At 42.9% G+C, this 25,559-nt stretch overlaps 2 protein-coding genes across 4 annotated transcripts in view; one reads left to right on the top strand and one right to left on the bottom strand.

Moving 5' to 3' along the window:
* Window positions 1–307: 307 nt before the first annotated feature.
* TADA2A (transcriptional adaptor 2A) lies at window positions 308–23,078 on the bottom strand. 2 transcript variants are annotated; one of them, XM_084493486.1, is made up of 16 exons: window positions 23,015–23,078; window positions 22,101–22,235; window positions 21,307–21,413; window positions 20,330–20,389; window positions 19,598–19,689; window positions 17,986–18,143; window positions 16,655–16,743; window positions 15,829–15,901; window positions 11,253–11,316; window positions 9,223–9,266; window positions 8,142–8,252; window positions 6,671–6,742; window positions 5,952–6,084; window positions 5,219–5,262; window positions 2,676–2,749; window positions 308–753 (listed from the first exon to the last, which is right to left on the bottom strand). In XM_084493486.1, the coding sequence occupies exons 2-16, from the start codon at window positions 22,123–22,125 to the stop codon at window positions 568–570; spliced, it is 1,332 nt and encodes a 443-aa protein (XP_084349612.1). In that variant the 5' UTR covers window positions 22,126–22,235; window positions 23,015–23,078; the 3' UTR covers window positions 308–567. The 2 variants fall into 2 exon arrangements, with proteins under 2 accessions (XP_084349612.1, XP_084349613.1); XM_084493487.1 differs by having other exon boundaries at window positions 22,101–22,295; window positions 23,015–23,059.
* ACACA (acetyl-CoA carboxylase alpha) overlaps window positions 22,855–25,559 on the top strand; it is a 125,055-nt gene continuing 122,350 nt past the window's right edge. Inside the window, exons 1-2 of one of the 2 annotated variants that reach the window (XM_084493481.1) lie at window positions 22,855–22,875; window positions 24,442–24,560. The gene's annotated coding sequence lies outside the window, so the exon portion shown is untranslated. The remainder of the gene's footprint in view (window positions 22,876–24,441; window positions 24,561–25,559) is intronic. The other variant, XM_084493482.1, reaches the window with a different exon arrangement.

The raw sequence follows: 25,559 nt of genomic DNA, 5'->3' as shown, positions 1-25,559 counted from the left end.
CCCATCCTTTATCATAATTAAGTTAAAAAGACCGGACTATTGCAAGCTCTATTTTTACAGCCTCCAGCATGTGCTATCTCCTTTGGAAGCTGACGCTGTTTTAGGAAGGAGTACAAGAAGGGAGGGGACCCATTTCTATGCCCTGTACTCACACAAAGTAAAAGCGTGACTCCTTACGTGCTGCCCTTCTGTCCTTATTCCGTGTCACTGTCAGAGTAAAAGTACCGTGATTCCCTTTTTAGTTACACGAGGTGTTAGAAGTGAATGCCCATTCACATTTAAGATTAACTTATTTGACATACGATCCTTTCCAGTGCTACTTGGTGGTGTAATTCTGACAACAGCAGTGTTAAACAGCAGAATTAAAAGGAAACCAGACAAGGAAATGTCAGTATTCACACAACTCAACAAAGCTTCCTACTTCTTTTTACAAAAAGAAGCTCCTAAATATTTCAGACAATGGGAAATGTCCTTCATTCAACTCTGTTAAAATGTTTCAGCGCTGTCCAAGTGACTTCAAACCTTCTTCACATCTGTCTGCTCCAGCCAAAGCTCTTCTGCCTGTCCTCAGGCTTTCGTGATGTACCCTTCTCTGATAAGGAAGTCATAGATTTTCCTGGTCTTGTTCACATCGATCTTGATGAGCGCTCTAGCTTGTGCAAGTCTCAGGCCTCCTTGTTTGTTACACTCGTTCACTAAAGCAGCTTTATATTCTAAATAGGCTCCAGGGACCAGCCTCACCATCTGACAGAGCTGGAAGACAAAAGGCGAAGTTAATAAACACAAACGCTTGTCACGCTTTGCCATTCTGTGATCTCTGCTGGGGGAGTAACATTGTGAATATTTTTCTGAAAACATTCCCAGTGTATTTTTTTGTGTGGGGGAGGCACAGGGTAATTGCCTTACGAGCTGTTTCGATCCACAGGTAGGGAGAGGAGGAGCTTGCTGGCTGCTACATTCAAAAACATTCCTGACTGAAAAATAAACTAGGAGGATGAAAGCAGGCTCTCAGCTCACAGGAGCGTAACTATGAGTGTGTCCTGTGTGGGCGTTGTTCTTTGCAGACCAAGGGAAGTACGCATGCCAAAGAGACTTGCAACCGGCAATTCAGCTCGCTGGACAGGAGCCAGGGAGGGCATCTGTCTATTAATCCCCTGCAGACTAAGTCTTTAATATCTTTCTACAAAAGAAGCAACGCACACAACGCACACAACGCTTGCCCCCTCCAGAAATCCAGGAGGGAAACCATGCAGGGGAAACTGTGCAGGGAAACTGCACTTTGTGTTTGGAAGTTTGGCAAAAAGCACCACGAGGTGCTCCTGCAGGCTTCAGAGAGCTGCTTTCAGGGGCTCCTGTGCTCCCATTTAGCTTCCAAATACCAGCTGCCTTCTAGATGGTGAGCTGTATTGCTCCCAGTGGAGAAACCGGCTGTCTCCTCCTTTTAATAAGGAAATGCTTAATGATTGCTCCTCATTGATAGGAAATTGCGGAATTCAGAGGAACTCAGACTGTATGTCTCAGCTGACAAGGAAATCAGATTCCCCATACACGCTAATGTCCTAGTCACAATTATTTATGCACTTAATGGAGCCAGAAATGCCATGGTCCATGGTCAACCTGTGATCTGATTTTCAGTGCCTCCATCCCCAGTGAAGGGGAAACCGTTTGCACACAGAGGGAGATCTCTGAAATGTTTCGCAAACACTGAAACCTGCCTTGTGGACAAACTAAGATTATGACTTCTATTTAAAAACAAACAAACCAACTAACCGAGCAAACAAGAAGAACAACAAACAACCCCAAACCTTTTATTTCAGTAGCTTTTCAGAGCTGTCTTTCACCAAACAGCTGTATTGAAGGATAGGCCTGGAATGGGCTGCAAAAGAAACCGAGCCACAAACGCACGGCAGGCCCCTTGCTGCTTCATTTCCCTCTCCTGGGGGCTGTGATCCCGTTTCTGGATGTTTTGTTCATCTTCCCCCTGCCTCTGAGTACTTGAAGTGACTACAAGAGTGCTCTGTGTGGCTCTGCAAGCTCCAACACCAGGCCAAGCTTAACAAGTCGTAGCTTAAAGAAAGCCAAATTCCCCGCTCTGCCGTGGGTATACAAAGAGCTTGATATACACATTAAAGGGCAGAAATATGGAAAAAACAAGAACGCACTTATCACCTCTGTGATTCACAGCAGTGCTAAATAAAAACAAAGCAAAACAAACAACCACAACTGGTTGAGGTTTGGCTTTGAGACACCTGGAGCACAAGAGGAGCTGCATTATTCAGGCTCCGTGATCTGTCCAGTGAAGGCCTTAATGAAATCCTCTACCACTTTTAAATAGATGTTCATTAAGAAAATATAACCCTTCTGCTCACCCTGGAGCATAATGGAGGAAGACAGTGTCATTTCTGGACGTTATAATGGCATGTAATGACACCTTGGCTCTCTCCACCTTTCTTTGCTAAATAAGGTAATTTGCTGCAGCCGTGTTGTACATATTCACTAACTGCAATTAAGCTGACTGGAAGGAATGAGTGGCTATTGTGAGCAGGAAAAAGTTGTCAGGGCCTACAGCTGCTGTGATGTTCACAGCACCTGGGACAGATGGTGCGAGTACACCTGCGCCGTGGGGATAATGTTTGATATAAATTACCTTTTCCTTTTTTCCTTCCCTTCCTTACCTCCTTCTCCTTCTCGTTGAGCTTCTCTGTGCCTGGCAGACCCGTGAGGTTCAGTGGTGGGGCGCTCCGTCTACCTGCGGAGACAAGAACCAGGAACCTTGACAAACTCTGGCAGCAGTTTGGACGTGTCAGGGTTAGGCGTGTTTTCAGAGGCAATTAAATCCCCATGATGTTAACCTGCTGTGATCCACGGGTTTACACAGAGACTTATTTAGGGCTTAACATAAAAACGACACTGTTTTGATAAGGCATGGTTTTGCAACTGATGTAATTAAGCGCTGTGAATGCTTGTGTGAGGGCTCCCGTGCTGCTAACGATGCCTCAGCGGCTTTTGGGAGGAACAGGAGGACAATGGCTTTCTGTCAGAGGGGAACTGGCCGTGTGTGAGCTGGGCTGAACCTTCTGACGAAACTCCTTCAGCTGGGGTCGGGGAGTTCAGGGCTGCGTGGAGGTGCTGGAGCGAGGGTGTGCCCTGGGTGTGCTCAGCGTGCAGGGCTGGCCCCCAGCAGCTGTGCACCACGTACCTGGTGAGGATGGGAGACTGCTTATTGCTGAGGATAGCAGGTGATTTCTCTGGCTACACTGGTGACTTCCTGAAGCAGAGTTCTCTTTAAATGCCTTTAAACATGATGTGGATATTGCAAAAGCCAAATGCAGTTAATGGATTTATTTTTGTCTGTGATGATAAGCAGCCCTGAAAGAAGTATCTGTCACAAGGTGGTCTGATAGTTCTCCATTTCACAACTGTTTATAACTTTGCGGAACTTTAACTGTGTAGCTTAAAATGTCACAAGGGCTACCTGCAGGTTTTTGTTGTTGTTTTTTTTTTTTTTTTTTCCTCTCCCCTGCCAAGTTCCAGAGCTCAGAACAAATCTGGGGGTATTTACTGGCATTTTTAGAAACTCTGCTGACCCTGTGCGGTGGGCTGCAGAGCTGGCACCGTCAGAGAGAGCCCTCTGGCCCAGGACAGACGTCCCAAATTTGGCAAAGTGTGAGATCTTGGAGAATCTGCAGCTCCGTTTTCCCAGGGCCCGTTGGTTGCTGCTCCCAACCCTGTCTCTGGGGCTGAAGTCTCTCTCCCCGTGCCCCCACAGGAAAGGCTGGGTGAGGAGTCTGGTCAGGGAAAGAAGCCCTTAAGAACTAAGAACTGGAGCAGTGAGGCTCTGCAGGTGCAGAGGAAGCAATTTCCCAGCAGTGCTCCCTTCCTACAAGGCCTGTACCTCGCATGCAGCAATGAGACAGTGTAGAATTTGGTTTTGCTTTTTTAAGGACCTAGGAAATGACACACACATACAAACTGCACTAAACAAAATATATTAAGGCTGCAAATCTGAGATCTCAAAATCTAGAATTAAAGTTAAGCAACGTTAATTTGCCCTCTTGTATATTCAGTATGATGCAGCCTTTAATTATACAGACACGTGGCAGTTTTTCCACGGTATCCCTGCCTTATTCAGTATGCAGGATGTTCACTTAATTAGCAACTATTTGGTATTTTGTTTGGGTTTTGTTCAACATGTGATATTGGTTGTAAATACTGCGTGCTATCTGAGTTCCATAAGCAAAACAATTCATTTTCTCTGGGGCTCTTCTCCCTTACTGGCCACAAAATAAATAGTTCACAACCGATCGGTTTCGTTCGTACTGGCCCTTCAGCTGAGGGGAGGCTATCTCCACTTCACGGTACCCAGTCTGAGCTGCACAATGCTACATTCTCCTCAAAACAGCAGATTTCAGCTATCATTGAATAGGTTTAAAACAATGTGTATACTGATTTCTGCAGTGACTAATTGCTTGGTATTTTGACCCTACTTTCCAGGGCTTCTGTGGCAGAAATGAGGTAGAACATGTAGGCTTAGTGGCCACCTAGAAGTTTGGTTCAAGTGGTTTATGAACATCCACATGAAAACTATAGAGACAACTAGAAGCTGGTTTTCCCCAGCAACATTGGATAGCCTTGTACTAAAACTTTATCCTCGTCTCACTGCGTGCCATCTGGTGACCTCGACAAATGAGGCTACGAGCGTACAGAGGTCTTGTTCACAAGGGCCTCGACTGATCCCTGAATCTGTCCTTACTGGGCACTGAAAGAAGCAGGGCTCCTCTTGCTGCTTTACTGCCTGCTTCTTTGGTATCTCTTTTTTGACATCCTTTCCTCCTAAATCTAAGTTCTGTTGGGTTCATATTGCTATGATGTGTCGTATATAGCTCTATTAAAAACTGGATTAGCTTTATCTTTTAAAGGTACAATTTTGTTCCCATGTGAAAAATACGGTCTATTCTGCCTTGTTAATGTAGCTTTAGGATGGGTTTTCAGTCTGTAAATAGAAAAATCCAGAAATTCAGAAAAAAAATATAGGCTTTGCACGTGGAATGAGTTGCAGGTTGAGGCAACATTGACTAAATCAGTGCTTAACTGTAAGACTTGAGGACTGACACTTCTGTACTCAAGAAAAGGAGTCACTCTTCAGCTGGTTGTCCGAACAGTATTACTGATGTATGGCTGGCTGGCTTTTTATCACACACCATCATCTAACAGTTACCTGAATTCGAAGGAACCGGTGCTGCGGGAGTCAGGCCAGAATCACTGAAAAGAAAGGAAAATTTCAATTTGTCGTCATGTTTTGTAAGAATAACTGTGTGTGTTGGCTCTGAGACTACTTTTTTCCAACTTCTGATTCAACTTGCATAACCCAGGCCCTGATCTGAAGTCAACAGGATTTCTAAATATTTACCACTCCCAGACTGAAGACCATGTCTGAAACCTGTTATTATTATTTTTTTGTTTTTTAAAGAATGAAAGATCCAGTGGAGACTGACTGGGGAAATTACAAATCATCTTCTCGGATCACGTAGCACACAGGACACACTTCCTTTGCATCGCAGCTTGTTCCCTCAATCAAAGCGCTTGTGCAGGGTGACTAGACATTAATAATGCTGCTACATCTAAAATCATCTGAAACATTTTTAAGTGTCATCTCTGCTCTCATTACTATCCTAAAAGACCTCATTTCCCTCCATGACTTTATTAACAGCAGGTAAGTTCCTGAAGCATAATATGCAGAAAGCAGAGACTTTGAGCCCACAGTAGTCACTTCCTTGCCTGAACTTCAGCAAGTGTTATTGCTCCTACCCAGTTTCTCACCCTCCTGAATTTTGCAGACTGTTCCTACTGGAATCAATTGGGAATGCATTCATTATTACCAGACAGAGAAGTGTTTCTGTACCTCTCTGACTACAGCTCGTGTGTGAAAGGCAGTCTTACTGTAACCGTACATATCGGCTTGTCGACTGAGCCACTGCTGGCAGGCGCTGCTGTCCTGGATGTACTGCAGGACTTCCGACAGCATCGTGCGCTTCAGGCGTTCCTCGTCTCTTGTCTTCTTCAGGTGATCGTACGTTCTCGCACCTGGGGGTAACAGATAGCACATTCTCTCCAGCTGCTTTGGTCAGAACTGCTGTTTTTTTCTGCTTTACGCAATTAGGGAGAAACTGTTCTCTAGCTCTGGACCCGACTCTGCTATTCTCCCTCATGACAACTACTTGGCATAAGGAGGTATTGGACTGAACCCCACACCCCTCCCTGCCGTCAGTTTCAGGCCAAAAACAAACAAAAAGGAATTCCAGGACAGAACAGGCCATTTTTTTAATTTAGAGGTATTAGCCTTCTCTCCAGATATCACACTTATTGACAGTCAAAATGCCCAGAGGTGCAGCACTAGCACTGTGCAATGCTGTACGTTTCTTCTGGAACTTTTGTGGAAGGGTCACTAAAGCAGAGCTTGGCTAGGCAGCGCGTTCTCCTAGCTGATGGCTCAAAGCAACTCGAAAAAGCACAGCTGAACAGATAGATTACTGCTAAAGCCTTGCTCACTTAGAGCTAGGTAAACACATTTTTAAAGTATCTTTGATTCCAACGCTTCCTAAATGCTGCAAATTCATCCTTCCACACCGTGATGAATGGGAACGGGCTGAATAACCCCTCAGGTACTTACTACAGAAATTGGTGATTCCTGCTGCTCTGTATTCCTGCAGTCGTTTTATTTCCCTTCGCAGCTCAAATTCCACTGGTTTACCCCAACAGGAAGCAGAAGGAAAATCCAAAAAAAACAATATACCAAATGTGGGTCAGTGGGGATGGCAGTGAATGGTGGTGTACTGGGAATATTCCAATTTCTTATTTGTCTAGGCAGCTGAGGTATGAAGTGTACAGAACCACAGACAGGGTTAACCCCTCTGCACAAGCCCATATCAGATCTCAAACTCATTGTCTGTGTCATAACACACTTTGATCACAGATTTAAGCTGTTTTCTAGCATTTGAGTGCTCAGAAAAGTTATTTTATCTTCATGCTTTGACAGTTTCTTTGCCATACCCTGGACAAAGCAAGTAGCAATAATGTAGGATTTCTGGAAGGCACTTCAGTAGGGCTGAAAAACTACTCATCCAGGCTCCCTTATGGCATCCAGTGCTGTCTTTGAACTATGATTTTTGTAACTGGACCTTCTAAAATTTTTCCTTGTAGACAATTTTTTCTGCAGTTGGTAAGATTAAATACCCATGTTTCTTTTGCTCAGAGTTATTTACTGCGTGTAGCTGTTATTAGCTGGCTTCAATGCTTTGCTTGGCTTCACAGTGAGCGACACAGATTGTCTCAAATTTGTTTAGTCATAGTACTCAGGAGACCTGTGTAATGTGCGTGTGCACTTGACTCTCAGGTTAACGTGAGGACTTTGCTGTCACTACCACAACAAAACTAAGCTCAGGACTAGCGCTCACATGTTGGACTCATGATTTGCAGGATCATGCGTTTGGTATTCAACACAGTGTCCTGAAAACACAGTCACAACTGTTGAAATGCTTTGTTCTTTCTAATGAGCAATGATTTTCCCAGTTTAAGTCACAGAATTAAGCAGGATGTAATGACTTGTATTGGAATTTGACTAAATGCATGCTGTGATTATGCATAAAGACTCGAGATGATTTGGTGATGGAACAATGCCTCTTCCTTTAAGGTAAGGAACGTAATGACAGCCGCACTATATAATTATGTACACACATAATAGTTTAACGCATATCTTTCAAAGAATTCACAGTTTGCTGCCAGCTCCCTATCTCAATCCAGGCACCAGTTTTAGGGACTTTGTGCTTTCATTGATGCGCAGTGCCAGTAAAGGAACAATAGCGTTTTGATAAGAAAATACTACTTCTAACATGTGACTGGAAGGTTTCCCAACTGGGAAATGAAACACAGAACCGGGACACAGTTTAGTGGAAAGAAACACTTGCTACATGTGTAATGTATCAACCCACAAACACATTTGTTTTTCTGAGGCAGGCAGACCAGGGAGGAGAAGAAAACAACCTCCTTCCAGGAGTGGTATATATTTAGGAAAGGCTGTAGATGATGCAACCCCTTATTATACCCGTTGAAGAATGTATATGCTAAAATCTTCAAATACCCACATGCATGGCTTTCAATGAACTTATCATGCTCTACTGGTCCAAGAATTCGTGCAAATCGTCGCATTGTTTCGTAAAGGTCTTGAACCTCCTTCGGGTATCGTCTTTCCAAAACTACAGGGGGGAAAAGTGATAACTTTGTCAGCAGTGTCTTTGGACTTGTGAGATTATGTTGAAAAGACAGGGGTACTTTCATGGTAACTACTAATAGTTCCCTACACTTGGGTGTGATTTGCACCAAAATGGTAAAACAAACAAGCAAAAAACAGTGGCTAAATTCACAGATATGCCCAAATTCCATTAGTTGCAACAGATGCTGAGATACTGACGGGCAAAGTACTTAGGAAAAATGCCTCTACCATTAGTACTAGTAAACTAAATTAGTGGTTGTATTCTTTTCCTTTATGCTGGTAAGGCCTGGATTCATAAACAGTAGCTTGAATAGTGGAGCCAGAGTGGACTGACGTCCCAAGAAATTGTTGGAATGCTACCAAATTTTCCACAAATTGCTTTCAGCTATTATAATAAAACATCAACCAAAAAAAAAAAAAAAAAAAACACGTAAAATTATACATAAATTATTTGTATCCTATATTACTCCTACTATAAAAACATAAATTGAGGGGAACTTGAAAGGACTATACCAGCCCCCAATGAACTGCCCAAATATCAAGATTTGGTACATCTCTTTGCCATTTTGGTATCACAACTACAAATTTATTAGTAAGAAGCAACAAAATTATACAGCCCTCACAATTAGAGCCAAAAAGGACGATATTTAAATGTTGTTTGATAATTTCTTAGACTAGTGAGATGCACTTAAAAGACCTAGATTTCACCTCCAGCCCTCTCTCTACTCAGTGAGGAGACTGAAATGCTCTTGAAGAGCAATTCAGAAGCACTAACTATACCACTGAGCTGGGAGCAGTCAGAGCCAGCCAGCTGGAAATGGCTGAGCAGGAGGAAATCTGGTGGAATTCAGAACATCTGAGTATGGCCCAGTATGTATAAACCACACTGGTGAACATACAAAGTTTTGTCTCCCGAGCAGAGGCCACTTTAAACAGTTACACTTGGTACTCACTCTGAAATTTTCTGAGGTTGATTAGGCCGTGATCTCTTATAATTCTGTAATTAAGAGCAAAATGGTATTAACAAAAGGCATTTATTCACGTGTTACCTCATAGATGCAAAATCTTCAGTTTGATTTAAACATTTTGATTTAAACTATCACAGGGGCCTAAAACTAATCACACATTAACGTTCTATAACTCTGGCCAGCTGAGGAACATGACGCAGTGATGCAGCGAAGTTTTAATCAGGGTAGGCTTTGGATAGTGGTGTGCATTAGTCCAGCTCTGGCAGCACTAAGCACAGAGGGAGCTACAGTTGCTTTAAAGGGTTTGAAAATTCTTTTTTAGACACAGATTTCGTATCTGCAGTGTCTCATAACTTGTCTTTCCAAAATTGGAAGCACAGCGAATGTCTCCTGAAGCATGATTTCCAGCTTCAGCAAGACACAAATGTCCTTCCACTAGAGCAAGGGTGAGAGATGGAGGGTAAATGTTGTCACTGGGAGCAGGATGGAGGAGATTTCCGTGACAGCTTGGATTTTAAAAAGAAAATGCTTTAGATAACTCATGAGTTTGAAATGTTCATGACAGGATTGGGGAAATGAGCAGTGTAATAAGGCAGGTAAGATATTTACAAGGGGATGACAAATACATTTGTCACAGGTTTCTGGAAATGTCATGTGGCCATTGCTATGTGGCAACTCGCTCAACACCCAACTTGATTCTTGCAAATGACACGAGATACCGCACAGCTAGGCTCATCAGGGTCAGCTTGGACTTTGCTCTATAAAACCCATTCCATTTTCTTCACTATGTATAAAAGAATGTTCCTGTCCCATGTAGAGACGACTTTCTGTGAGTGACATCAGCATTTTTACATCCTCTTCCAGATTTTTGTCCCATCCAGCTGGAGAAACCTTACAAAAACTGACACTGGTATGAGTTATACCACTTTCTTTTATTAAGACATGATGCACCAAACTGAAAATTATACCACATAAATATTTTTAATTTATGAATTATAAAGAACCGCGTCAATAGATATGAGCTCCTAACCTGTCCTTCACTAGAATTATGATGTATTATAGGAAGGAGTGGAGGAGTCTTACTACAAATTACTAATTCTTCCAGCAGGCAATAACACACGAAGATATAATTTTAAATATTGAACAAAGTATTTGAAAGTTATAATAAAATTGAATTTGATGAATAGATTGAGTCATTTGAAAAAGCTGTCAAATGAACTGAATAAATTATTCAAACTCATGCCAGCAGTATAGTTATCGTCATTATACATTGTGAAAAAAACTAACTTCTGGACCACTAACAGTCAAAAAATAAATGATGCAAGCATTTCTATGGAGAAAGTATGTTGGGGGGGGGGGCTAGCAATTAGTCACAGACTGACAGCTTTTTTTCCCCTTAAGTAGCAAATAAATTATAGGCAGTCCATCGATATTACATAGGGAACAAAAAGAACAGAGATTTGTCTTATTTTCTGGTTCCTACCTCTGGATCTGCCACCATTTTCCCAGATATTATTTCAGTTCTCACTCTGCAGAATGACCATGCCATCTCATAAGGTGTCCTAGAAACTTTTTTTTTTTTTAAATATAACTGGATTGGGGATAGTAATGTGAAGAGCACTGTGACTGTGATTTTCCTGCAATAAGGAGCATTGGAAAATAGGCTTTTCAAAATTAATGACTTGTTTTGAGTGTTCAAAGGAGAATTAAGGTGTGTAGAGGTCCTTTGTTACCCACGTGTACAAAAAAGGGATCAAGGCCTGTTAATCTGTGTTTTCTGGCTTGGTACCATAGCTAAAGCCATGTGCTTGATCTGAATCTATGCAGAGAAGAACTACACATCCAGAATGAAGCCTGTCACGCAGATCTCATAGCAGAAGGTCTCTATACCTGGCAATTGTCTGGAAGGGTGCTACAGGAAATTAATTATCCTTAGTATTAGGACAGCACTGGGGGATAAAACATGGTAACGAAGCAAAGGAACGTAGTTATTGCTTTATTGCTTGAAAACTTACTTTTTTCTTCTCTGTCTTTCCTTTAACCTGGAATGATAGATATCTACAACTGCGATCTTCAGAGCTGCAAAATAGAAAAACACAGATTAGAAAATATGTAATGAATCACTGTGTTAACGCTAAGTTTCAAGCCCTTATGATCATGGCAGGCTGAAGTTGTCACTTTGATGTTTGAAAAATCCCATGGCAATTTTATAGGGGCATAAAACCACCAGAAATTAATATTCTTCAGACTGTATATGTTATATGTAGGACGTTTCTTTTGCTGCTTGCAAACACGTTACTGCCTGTATATAGGAACTTGGGTAGATTCTGAGAACTCTTTTCCTTTATATGATCTTGGACTGTTTTACCATTAGCACGTATTTGTTCCTTCATACGTTGCCATTGTTAAATATTCTTTCTCCTGAAAAGTAAGTTTATCAGATTTAAGGATCTGAGGTACCGCTTTTGGACAAAGGCTTCTTTGCACATAATGAGGAACTCCAAAAAATAGAAAGGCAAAGTTCTGAACTGAGAAGATTCAAAGTAGCCTTTGCTACCGTTCTTGAAAACATCTACAAGATTTTAGCTCGTTAACGTCTAAACTTATCTATCTGCTAGAAGAACAAAGAGAATAGTTCACGGCAATGTGGAAAAGTACAGGAAAAAGCCATGCTCATTAGAAATCATATCCTTTTCAAAATGAAATCTGTCTGCAGCCCTGGCTGATCCACTCAGAGATCCTTCAGCTTCTTTTTCCTGTGACCATCAGGTTAATAAACTTCTTTGGTAAATTCTCAGCAGAAAAGATAAGGAGACACCTATCACCTTCCCTTCCCTCATTTTGTTAAATAATACACAAATTCTAGGTCATTAAATGAGCGTAGAGTTGGTTGGATTTTTTTTCCTTTACTTTAAGCATTTCAGTATGCTCCCTGAAGGAGCAGGCTTAAGACTTGCCAGTGGGTTTACAGTCTGAAAAGACAACATGCAACTGCTTGAAACTAGGCAAGAACATGTCCCCTTTCAGCCCCCGCTGCTGCATAAGCAAAGGTGGACAGAATGTGTCAGAATCCAGAATCCACCCCTGCTCCTGTAGTTACAAGAAAAGAGCAAAACCGATACTGGCTGTTTATTGATTGGACTCTCCAATAAATAATGAATAAGGCAATTAAGAAAGAAGTGTGGTTATGCGGTTACGTGTCTATTCTAAAATATGTGTTCATGTGTAAACACCAAGAAGCCCTTAGCCTCTAGGCAATTCATCTGAGCAGTCTGCTGGGTAGAATTTCTTATAACCAGGGCGAAAGCCCAAGGGCTGTGCACATCAGCTCAGGTGCCATTGCTTTTGAGTTACACTTGCTGATCCTATATTAACAAAAAAGTCTTGAATTTATGCAAAACTGATTTGATGTTAACCTAGGAGAAAAAATATGTACGAAGGCAGGAGGGGTAGTACAAACGTTCTCACTTCTTTTTGGAAGTCTCTTTCAAAAGCAGTGTTCAAGAACCACAGTGTATTTTCATAAAGGGGTATTTAAGTTTCCTAATTTAAGAGCAGGCAAGGGTAGTGAATTCTCCTTCTTGCTTAAATGTGGGGATAAAAGAACGGGAAATGCAGTAAGTTAAACATGAATGAAATATATTACTAAGTGTTGGAATCAGTGCCAATTCATGGAAAATATTTTTGTATTTTTAAACCCTGTGCAAGCTAAGCTAGCATGTTATTTTCTGGGGTTTGTGTGGGCAGAATTTAATGAGTACATGCACAAATTGCACTGGAGAGCCTCTATAAATATCACAAGCAATTGTGCACCAATAACCATTGCATTTTGATGCTTTCACCTAAGTGCACAATATTCTAAAAGAAATTACGATCAACTGGGGAGGGGAAGGAACATTCATGAGAATAAATTAAGGGAAAAAGGGAACTTCTATGTACAGAAAAAAACAGTATTTACTGCCACATGTACTTTTGGAGGGCCTTTTGTTTTTGATAAACATATTCACAAAGAGACAACTGATTATAAGCTCTGGAATACAGGAATAACTCTGACTATTATACTGTTACCTGCTGCACTGAAATGAGAAAAGAGACGCTGTACGAACAAAAATTATTTGATTGCTCTTTCCCCCATGAATTATACTAGGGAGTTACTTGTTTGTACTGGTAACTGAAGATAAGTTGCCATTCTGTGAGATGGTCAGAGTGGCTTTGCAGGCTCCAGCGATAGGCAGGAATTCAAGGCTTCTTTCTCCGTTCCAAAAAATCAAAATATTTTGGTTTCTTAAGACAGTGTCCAAAACAGTTTCTTTGCTTTTCATTCCTCTTCAGCCTCATTTGGTCTGCAAAAACTTTTGAATGCTAATGAGTGAGAGCTTTGTTTTGTGCTAACTAACCTCTGCTTGGCATGCAAGGCCCAAATAATGGGAAGAATGCAAACTAATCAAAGCAAACAGGCTGCGTATCCAGTGTGTGCCTGGCTGGGACAAACTTAATGGCTACAACCCAAATTTACTCCCCCTGGAGGAAAGCAGGACCCTAAGCAAACATGGTATCTACTTGCAGAGTGTGTCAGAACCTTACATAAAAGAATAAATACCATGGAGTATTTCGGCCATTGTCTTGTATCTTATGGAAGGAAAAAAGTTTGCTATTTGGCCAGCAAAGAATTTGTCTCAAGCAGGTGTAGTGGAAGGCAGCCACAGGGCTGCTTTTCAAGGACACTTCTGCGAGATGCAGTGTAAGAAGTTTGCCAGTGGGCAGGGCTGGGGTAGTGAGGCACGTGAGAGACAGGACAGGCATCCTTGGGAGCGACTGCCAGAACTTGTGCCTCCAGGGCTGCCTTGCAACCTCCTCTGCCTGCAACTAGAAAGTGCAAAGATTTCCTAAGCAGTCCGAGCGCTTGCCCCTTCCTTTAAATCTAAATGGTGAACCATTTTGTAGGGTATTATTCATGCAATTAAGTTGCAAAATATTCCCAGTGAATCAAGCAAAGTCAGCATCTGAGATCTTTAAAACTGCAGGACAGGAAGAGATGTGGCTCCCTCCTTTTTTCTTCTAGCTTGGAGAAAGCAAAGATCTAATCCCAAAGTTTCTTTTAGAAAAGCATTCTTTCCTTCCCTGAGATGCCTCATATAAGAGAAAAACAGCTGGCTAGACCCTGCGACTTCATTCTTGTAGAGGCATTCTCTCTCACGTAGGCAGATCCAGAACAGCTGTGGGAAGGAAGCTGCCAAAGTCCCTGAGCTAAGGGATCGAAAATGTAGTTGGTCACGCTGCCTAACCTCTGCCAAATGGAGTTTTCACATGGCAAAAGCCTGATGTTCTGTACTAAATATGCAAGACAACTAAAGAATGGACTAAAGAACACCCAATGTAATTATCAGGCAAAATATTTGACAGACAGAAGGAAGTATTTTTTCACACACTATGTAATTAAATTACCGAACTCCTAACTCAATTGTGCAACTCAGGGCTACAGGATGTTATGGGGGCAAAAATACAAATATAGATATAGTTCCAACAGTAGTTAGCTAAGTTCATGCAGGACAGATTCTTTGGCCAAAATGGTCTGAACACAACCTGTGGCTCAAGAATTTGCTAAATTTATGACTGCAGGAAACTTGGAAGGTACACCAGGAAAAGTATCAGCTTGTACTTGTCTTTTCTTACATTCTTCTGTGTGTCTGCTATGAGATACTAGCAGGTTACTGACCTATAGAGACCTTTGGTCTGGCCCTGCATAGCTTTATGGTATTCTGAACAGAAAAGGAAAGCTGATTTTTGCAGTCAGATTTACAACTTAAACCAGGAGGCTGGTAGGAGATATCTTAATTGGCTGAATTGTGCAGGGGGAGGAAGAAATGTGTGAGGGGTATGGAAGAAGGTGCTGATAAACCAGCTTGAATGAACATTAAACTAACAATTAATGAATAGACCTAGGAAAGTATTTTGCTTTTCCAGTTTACTAGGGCTCCCTATAGGACATGGAAGCAATAAAATATGTTTTAATAATAATAAAACAGTGGAGAGATGGCACGATGCATCTGTGACAAGTCCAAAAGCCAGCTCCCCTTTCAATAAAAGTTAAAAGGGATGAGAGGCTGATGTATGATTCTCATAACCTTTTTTGTGCCAAGGGAGTTTGCATTCCTTAAAACTATGTGTACGCTGCTAAATTTCAAACTGATTTTGTAAGTTTGGAAGGACTGTCTGTACATAACAGGATTTGTCTGTCTCCAAAGGGTGGTAAGACTTTAGCTGAGAACAGCCTGACATAGATGGAAGAATTCTGAAGCATAAGCACGGTACTTTTAAACATTATGTGTACTTATAAACGTGGGAAAAAAAGTACGATCTTTACTTCTCTATGGATTAAAACCTAATTTTAATACTTTCCGTTATTTGGTACCACAGAAACTCAGCAGAAGTAAGCGAACTCACACAACAACCCTCGTCAGGTACAACTAATGCTGCTCTAACTGTAGAGGAAAATGCTGCTCTAATGTAGAGGAAAAAAGACCCAATGAAACACTGTGTATGCACCGTGAAACATTGCTTTCAAACAATGTATGAAAACAGGGGACTTACCATGCAGAATGTCTGAATCATCTTCTACAAAATCAATATCTCTTAAATCCCACTCAGCATAGTTGTCAAACTCCTGTTCAGAAGTGATTAATAAACTGTCACTAGCTAGCACTAAAAAACTGGTATCAAGTTTCAGTACACATATAAGTACTGAAAACACAGATATGTACACGTGCATGGCTGTACAAGGCTCCATCCTTGGGCAATGTACATCACAGGGGAACTTAAATGATTTCCGGCAGTAACCAGAACAGGATATGGTGATAGGATAATGAGAATTAATCAGGTTCTCCCCATAGCTCCCACACTGTGGTAAAAATTCTGCTCAAACATATAAAAACAACACACCCCTCTATGGTGGAATTCATCCCTCTATGTATAGGAGCTTGTTTTGCAACAGGAATCGGGGCCCTGGGCCCACAGCTAAAAACACTGAAAACAATGCAGCCTTTCAAGAGACCTTTGGATCAGGCTCCTGTCTGCTTCTCCAAGGCAAATGAAATAGAAGCATACTGAATCTGACCCCTTCTGCCAAGCATCCGATTCATGACATCGAGTCTGTTTGAGTAAGAGCCGTTCACAGTGGACATCTGGTGGCAGCAGCAGCCTTACAGCCCGGGGACACTCGGGTTGCCTGCTCGCTGCTTTGCAGGCCTGCAGCGCCACCTCTGCAATTAAATCCCTGGTTTAATCAGTCTGCCCTGTCATTCTGCCAAAGACTTCTTAATGAAGAATAAAGACCTATGGGCAGAGGCATGCAAGCACGTGTTTGCTGATCTCACATTCAGTAGCAAATATAAAATTACGAGAGAAGGAAGAGTCTTACCTCAACAAAGTCAGCTCTTGCTGGCATATACCCAGCCATGTCTCTGGAGAGCAAGGAATCGAAAGTAGGCCGTGGGGGGTCATCAGCAGCTGAAAAAATAAAGGTTTTCAGTTGTTGTGTAGGGCTTGGGGTCTTTTCTAACGCAAAAAGATTGTAAATAAGTGTTTCTTTTGAACAAAAGTGGGGATAATTAGTTGAAGAAAAACACCCTGATTGGGGTTTTATGCAGGGTTATGTTCAGAAATCTATTGGGAGAAAAATACTGTAATCTCAGATCTTTGCAGTATTCTTGAAAGTCAAACACAGAAATTCAAGGTAATAAACAGGCTATAAAACATAAACTCTGCATTTCAGAACTCAGCATCCCCCTGGTAAACCTCTGCCGAGACTTGCTCTCAGCGTGCAGGTTCTTTTAGTTAATAGCAACAGGGGTGTTAAATCTGCCACCTTCTGGGTGCCATTTACAGAGAGCTGCAATTAAAGCTCTACAGCTCTGAAGTTTTACAGCGCTTCCCAGCTGAGGATCTCAGTGTTTTACAGACAATAATGGACCAAGGCTCACAACACACTTGTGAAGGAGCTGAGCGTTATAAGTCCCATGCTACAGATAAAGAAAGCTGAGGCACGGAGAATTTCTCTTGGCCCATGTCACATAAAAAAATCAATGACAGCCAGGAATAGAACCAAAATTGTCCAGTTCCTACTGCTTTAGCTCTAAACACTTTATAATGAAATTTAAACCTCCAGATATCAGGCAATCTTTTCACCCAGCTATTTTGGGGAGCCTTACACTGGAACAGCTGACAGACTGGGGGAATTGTAAAGATGTTCAATTTAAACAAACCTGATCATTTGTTAAATTGCTGAAATTCAACACATACTTTTTAAAGGCAGTTCTGAAGAGAGAGGTATAAAATCAGCATTGCTTAAAGGGAGTGACTTTATGACAAATTTCACCAGCTAGGCCTGTAGAAAATAGATAATCAGATGAAATATTTTAGAGGTAGAAACACCTTTTCAGTTAAAATTGCTACACAGGGTCTGGAAAAGATAAGCAATCACCTCAACACTGGGGTGAGAACTCACACTGGTAATTACAAGAAGCACATGCTGTTATTTTGAGCCAAATGTGAGGTAGCTTTGAGGTAGCTTGTCTTTTGAATTAATGTGTATATCCAGACTTTTGCTATGGTGATTTCTGCAAATGACCATTTCTACTGGTTTGGCAGAAACCAGTAGAAACCAGTCTTTCTCCAAAGGTTGTTCACTCCAATTCTGAGGAGTGGAGACCTTGCAAGGAAGCTCCCTGTCAGCAGGCAGGTGGTACTCACGGTGGAATGGGATGGCCGTTTCGCTGTGCTGTGCCTCTTCCACCTGCTTCAGGTTCAGTAATGTAGATGCAAACAAGGGGTTGTTGATAAAGTGTTTCATATAATGTTTCTCACACTCCTCCTTGGATTTTGTACACATCTGGTTGGCTACGTCCTGCCTGAAGTAGGAAGAGGGGGAGGCTTAACATGAATTACACAGAAATATTGAGCTCTTTTCAAAATATTGGTCTCAGATCTGTATTGAATGTGCTGTGCGATCTAGTCAAAAGGGTCTAGATACTTCCAGGAGATTCCCTCTTTCCATCATACTAACACCAAGCCAATACTTAGATGTTTGATTGAAGTTACTGGGCTTGGGAGCACTTCTTTGGTGATGTCATGGGCAATACAGCTGACTGTTTCCATATGAGAAACTCCCTGGCAGGCAGAACATCAAATCTTTTACAGGTTTGAAAATTTAGTATTGTTATTTGAGGGCTTTTTATACATTTTACTAACTAATGGTAAATCCTAAGTCAGCAATTGTATTCTGCTTCTCAAATTGCTCTTGTGATTTTAACTGGACAGTGGTTTTCCTTTTTGCATAGGGATGTTCAAGTTTTTTCAAACACTGACGTGGTTGTACAAAAGACATTCTAGAAACCCTTGCTGAACTTTCCTGGAAAAGCGGTTGAGTAGAAATATGATGTATTTTATCTTAATAGAATGGCTGTATGGATGTGTGAGTTGAGGACTTAAAATATCAGAACACCAGCAGCAATTGTTTTAATTTGTTAAACTACACTGCATGCGAGGGATTTCAGGAAGAAATGTCAGTTTTCTCCTTTATTTGGAAAAGGCTGAAAAAAGCCAAGTGTTTAAGGAAAAGATTACTTGTATTGCAAAGTATGGCAAAGGATACTGGACGGCAAACTTGCCGAACATAACCACAAACAGTTTTCAGCCTTAATTATGACCGTACACATAATTAGCACTGTACACATAAGAACACACAGTTCTCTTTCTATATATTTTGGAGTTCTGTACTTTTAATATAGCAATCTTTCCATGAAGGAGAAGAGGGATAACTCATGACTACAGATCTTCTTTCCTTATAGATGCATAAAAATCCTGTAGCAACTACAGAAATTAACAGAACATAATCTAAAAATATTAAATATTTCCAATGGTCTGTTCTAAATGTGACAGAAAAGCAGGATACAAACAAACAAACAAACAATACCTGGCTAGCCAACTGTAAGCAAACTGAAATCACACGGGATAAGAAACTTTGCAGTTGCTTTTTACACAGGTGTAAAATGAAGCACAGAAAATCTTATGCAATAGTTGAGTTTCTTCAAAAACGGGTTACTTTACTGTGAATGGAGGGAGCTTTGTACTTTGCTGGAGGTGCCCTGCGTCACACAAGAGGCCTTTAGCAATTTCTTTGTGTATCTAATAGATGAAAACTGAATCTGCTACCCCAGTCTTCTGCTCTAGCTGCTAAATTAGTGTCTCACCCATGATGAGTCACTGAACATTCATCGTGCACTGATGCATTCAACAGTACAATCCAGTGAAATGAAACTCTACCCATCATTCGCTGAAATTGGCTGAGCCACGAAATTCTCACCAGTTTCCAAATCCACAGTCCATCACAGCTTCTAGCAGTGCCATTTCCTCTTGAGCTGTCCAGTTAGGATCCAAGACAGGGAAATCTGAAGTCTGGAGGAAAAAAGAAGACAAATCAAACTGCTGTGATTCTCTGTTATAATCCATCAGATGAAAAGCAAAAAAGCTCTAGACTACAGGGCAACACAGTGTATAGTACTGGCAGTTTTTTACCATCTCATGAATCTTGATAACTGTTGAATTATTTAGGCTATTGAGTCATCACCTACGGTAAGAATTTGTTTGTTCTTACTAGTTTATTCTCCTGAATACACTGTTACATGTTCTACCTACCAGCTGTAATTTGACAGTTATGTGATGAAACACAGTAAAAATTACCAAAGACTTTTAAAGCGATTCATTTTTGGGGGAGAAAAAAAAACAACAAACAAGAATAAAGAAACAGAAGTTGATTCATCACGGTTAAAGAACTGGAAAGTCTAGTGAGATGCATTGTGCTATCTAGGCAGAATAAAAAATGTACCTTTAAATGTCTCCACTATTCCATTACGTTCCGGGGGGACGTTTTTCTTTACTCTCAAGGAAGACTTTCGTTTTTAAATAGTTCTAAACCTCTGAATCGAATAACTGTATTAGTTAACATTTTCACATAATATTATTAAGCAAGATTCTAACTCCTGGGAAGTTAGGAGAGTTCAAGATTGAGTAGGTATAACCTTAAGGGAGTATTTACCATTATCTCGTAAGTATGATCACTTTGATGTTTCTTGTATTCAAATCCTCGCGTGAAACACTGTGGAACAAAAGATTAGCATTATTGTTACTCTCTCACTTCTGTCCTGAAAACATTTTAACCAGCTTCTTTTTTCCTTTTATTCTCTGACCACTGCGCATACAAAATATCCAACATATCCAACCCGATATGCTAAAAATGTTATTTAATTTTTCTGATTTCACTTTAGAAAAAAATTATAATGGTAGAACAATATGTGTTAAAATAATTTTGAAGCTTTGTAGCGTTCCTGTCTCCTGCACCAGCACAGTTTGCAGGTATTTTCACCACTTACATTTCTGTTTTTTTTTAAGGACAGGTAAAAGAAAAAAATACATCCATTGTACAAAATATGGTTTTGTTGTACATACTTGAGCATAAGGCTAAGCTCCTTTTTCAGTATTAGAGGTTATTTCCATTTTTTAATCATAAATAATGCAAACTTATTTAATAAATAAAACCAGTAGTACCTTCTGTGGTTATCTGATCACACACAAAATTTTTAAATAACAATATCTGGCCACAGTTATTGTAAATATTGCGAATTTCCCCCTAATTTCCTTTTCCATTTGAAAGGAGAAGAAAAGTTGTGAGGACAGGGAAAGGGTGTTGATGGGTTTTCTTTTCTATGCCATAAAAAATGTCAGCAACGATACCTCTCTAGACATGCAGCAGCATGCTCTGTTACAGTCAGGCTGACTGCGTGTATTTAGGTAGCTTTGGCTGCCTCCACAAACATCTCCTCTGGCTGCTCATGCCTCAGTTCTTCAGCCTCCCATATTTTCTTTGTCATTTCCCTGTCCCTGAGCAAATAAGTGTGTTGATACAAGTTTACAGAGCCCAGTTATTAATGTGCTTATGGAACAGCCTGGCACCGGGCAGGCCTTTGATGACTTTCTCAAAGAAATGAAGGTCTTTGCTTTTATCCTTGCGCTCACCTGCAAGCAGAGGAGGAAGGGAGGAGGCCCGCACTCCGCACACTTCACGTAGGGCTCTGTGAGGTACGAAGAGCAGCCTCGGCACGGAGGCTTATCAAAGGGGTCATCTGCGAAGCCAAAAGTAAATCTCATGGGACAAACATGGCACTGGTTTTGCAATCGCACACACTCACTCGTGTCCAGCAATTTAAAATGAATCTCTTTCCTCCTGCAGCTTCTCCAAAGATCTGTAAGACGGATTTTGGCACTTTCACCTCTGCTATAGACCCGGTGCACTGAGGGCCAAACCCAAACTTGTGCAATCGAGTTGGAATCAAAGAATTTTTCCACAGCAGCCTCCTGGTACAAGCCAGCAGTGCTGCCCAGGGCTGCTGAGCAGACCCACGGCCCTGTGCATGGAGCACAGTGCACAGAGAGCTGCCGTCCGTCTGCCTCGCAAAGCACAGTGCTGCGGTTGGGAGGGCATCGCCTCGACGGTCCTGTCACCCGTCCAAGCCTCAGACTCTGCTCAGATTGCTGAGCAAGGAGGGAAATGCTGCCCTGCCAGTTCTTATTCTGCTCGTTGCAAAGCAGTCAAAACACCGTCATGAGCAATATTTTTCCCTCAAAGAAAATGGATTTCAACTAGCCCAACTACGAAAAGTAGAGAGAAACAAAGACCCGACTCATTCATGTAGTCACGCTGCCGGGGATGTGATCAAAGCAGTGACCCCGTGGATCACACATTGCTCCTTTTCTGCCAACAGCTTCAAACCACTCCAGACGCTTTCTGGACGCCACCTCGGGGCACTTACTGCTGAAGGAGGCCAGGCGCTCCATCCCTCTCCCCGGCTGCTATCCTTGCTCCTGAGTCCAGCTGTTTCACCCCAAAACCTGCAGCGTACGTCCCACAGGGCTGTCCCCTGCCTGCAGGAGTCTTGGGGGAAGTCCTGAAGAGAAAAGCAGGGGGCTGTCAGCAGCCTGCTGGACACGGATATTGTGTTTTCTGCCTGTGAGGAGAAACCAGAGGCAGAGGGACGGGATGTGTGGTGAGAAGGGACGCGGGGCGCTGGGGATGGTGACAGAAGTGACGGCAGTGCCACGGCTCTGGCCTGCACCACACCACCAGGGATGGTGTGGGTTTATAGCCAGGTTTGGAGCTTCCCTGCTGTGTGTGTGCCAGGGACCGACGTGGGGGTCTGTGGAGCCCAATTTCGGGACCGCAGAAGCTCTGAGCGTTCCCTAGGAGCAGGGCGGCGGTGGCTGAGCTGTGTGTGAGGGCTCCCCAAGCACCCGGCCAGCCCCACGCAGGGGCCGTGAGGGGCTGAGACGTCCTGCCCGAGCTGTGTGCGTGCCCCCTCCCCTTGGTGTTAATGACAGGAGTAACTCATTAAATGCTTTGCACAATTAGCGGCCCCCCCCGGGCGCTCGGCCCCGCTGAGGGGAGCGGGATGGGCGTGGGGACCCACAGCGCGGCCACACCCTCCGAGGCTCCTCCCCCTCCATGAGGCCCCTCCCCCTCTCCAACAGACCACGCCCCCTCCTCAGGCCCCGCCCCTCCCGCCGAGGCCCCGCCCCCAGGCCCACGAGGTACGTCACGTTGCGGCGGTGCCGCCGCGCGCCCCGCGTTCCCCCCCCCTCCCCGCCCGTTCCCGCTCCCCCCTCCCCGCTCCCCCCCCCCCCCCCGCTCCGGGCCCCGCCGCCCCCTCTCCCCCCCCCCCCCCCTCACCTCGCGCCCGCCGGGCCCCGCGCGCCGCGGCCTCCCGCGGCCCCGCCACGGCCGTGCGCGTGCGCGGGGCGGGCGGGCGGCCGTGCGTGCGCGCCCCCGCCCCGCCCCGCCCCCGCCCGCCTCGGGCTGAGGGAGCGCGGCGCGGGCACGGCCGTGAGGGGAGCTCGGGGCTGAGGGGGCGCCTGCTGCTGGGGGCCGGTGTCTGTACAGGAGATAGGTGTACAGAGCGCCCCGTAGGGATGTGCAGTCCCGTCATGTGTGCGCATATCGCCCCGTATTTACATTTATTTCTGTTATATGTGCATATATTGCCCCATATTTATATATATTTCTGTTATGTGTGCGCATATTGCTCCGTATTTATATACATTTCTGTTATATGTACATATATTGCCTCATATTTTTATATATTTCCGTTATATGTACATATATTGCCTCATATTTATATATATTTCTGTAATACGTGCGTATATTGCCTCATATTTATATACATTCCTGTTATATGTGCACATATTGCCCTGTATTTATGTACATTTCTGTTATATGCACATATATCGCCCTATATTTATATACACTTCTGTTATATGAGCGCATATCGCTTCATATTTATGTACATTTCTGTTATATTTACATATATTGCCCCATATTTATATACATTTCTGTTATATGTGCGTATATCGCCCTGTATTTATGTACATTTCTGTTATATGTATATATGCATATACATGCAAGTACTTACATGTATATATTGCCCCTTATTTATACATATATGATATCTATATGTATTTTGTCCTGTATTTTGATATATCTAATCTATATATCATCCCGTATTTATTTATATATGAGAGCTATATGTGCATATTGCCCTGTATTTAAATATATATATGTATATCACCCTGTATTTATATATATACATAGAAGTTATATATATGTAAATGCTACAGACACATCAAGGTGTGTGTCAGGGGCTGTCCCCGCCTGTTGCTGCAGGGTTTGCAGCATTCAGCGCCTCGCGGGGAGCTCAGGAGCTGCTCTTGCAGAGCTACAGGGCAGCCCTTGGCAGCTCATACCTGAGGGTCAGAGCCTCGTTTTGTGTTGCTCAGAGGGCTGTTTGTTTTTTTTCCAGTCATTTCGTGTTGCTCAGGGGGCCGTTTCGTGTCAAAATGCCAACAGCTCGGGCTAGAGCCCGGCAGTCGGTGTGGGCACCGCTCCCCCGAGGCTGCAGGAGGAGGCCGGGTGCTCCCCAGGAGTCTGCCACGTGTGTGCTCCGTGTCTGAGCTGTGTAATGGCACAACTGGAAGCACTGGAAATTATTTTTTCCCTTTGTCTAGGCCCTAAATGCCTTCCCTAAATTATGGGAAAAATAAAGTAGTTGAGGGAGGCAGAGTTTGGAACGTCAGTGAAATTTTTATTGCTTATGCCGACAGGTTTTTCCAGTATCTGGGAATTAAAATAGGAATCCGGGCACTTAATGGAAAGGATCAGCATATGGGTGTCTTCGCAGCAGCTCTTTTCCCAGTGAATTGGTGTGACTGCCCCTAACCAGGTAAGCGTTTCCTCTGATGTTAAGTCTGGTTTCAGTCTGCAGCGGTTGGGTTGTGGTTGTTTAAGCTGCTGGTGTTCAATCTGCTGCTTCCAGGAGGTGGTGAGGAGAAAGGTGAGGTGGCTGAGGGAAAAGGGTGTTCCAGTAAGGCCTGTGGCATTTCTCGGGTGGGTTTCATGGACAACAGGGATTTGGGATCTCTTCATTTAAGGGTCTTGCTATTATGCTTCTGTCTGGAAAGGGAAGAAAAAAAAATACCATGAGGAATAGTAAAGAACCGTATTGCTGGAATGTTACCCCAGTGCTCCGCTCTGGTGGTTTTCAAACCAGTAATTAACAGTGCGACATCTCCTGGCTGAACTGAGCTCAAGAAGTTATGGCAAGCCTGATATCTCCTGGAGCGAGCAGTGACATGAAGAGCCTTTTGCCTTAACTCTGTTCAAATGGAGAGGCCCAAAGGTGTTACCACCTGAGGGCTGGTCAATGGCTTGCACGAAATGGCTCTTATGGGTCTCAGTTTAGTTTCCTCACCTCTCTCTGTAGCCCGTTTCTCACTGCACAGTTTCACTCCAGGAGGGTCAAAGTGGATAATTTGCAATGAGCAACGTGCTCACCTTCTGCCTTTTTCTACTCAGAAGTTTTAACAAATGGGGTAATTTTCATTTCTATTTGAAATTGTTTACTGATCGTTTCTGCAAGTTAAATGCCCTCAGGCGGTTTGTTCTGCATGTGCAATATCTGGAGGGTTTCTGGTGTGTTCCCCAGTCTCACCGCGGGGCAGTTAGAGCCTGGTGACAGACAAGCAGCTGGACAAACCAAATTGAAGTGACTTGACCCCCCGTCACGGTGCGAGGTGGGAGTAGAGCATAACTGCTCTACCTCAGCAGCTCACTGAATGGGGTAGGAAGCACAAGATTAAATCATTTCTTCATGAAAGGGCACCTTAGCCATTCATCTTCAGGGCCACGGGGATATTTAATCTTTTGAAGTGGAAGGTCTATC

Source organism: Aythya ferina (assembly GCF_964211825.1).
Source record: "Aythya ferina genome assembly, chromosome: 19".
In the NCBI taxonomy this organism is placed as follows: Eukaryota; Metazoa; Chordata; class Aves; order Anseriformes; family Anatidae; genus Aythya; species Aythya ferina.
This window is presented reverse-complemented; position numbering and strand designations above follow the sequence as displayed.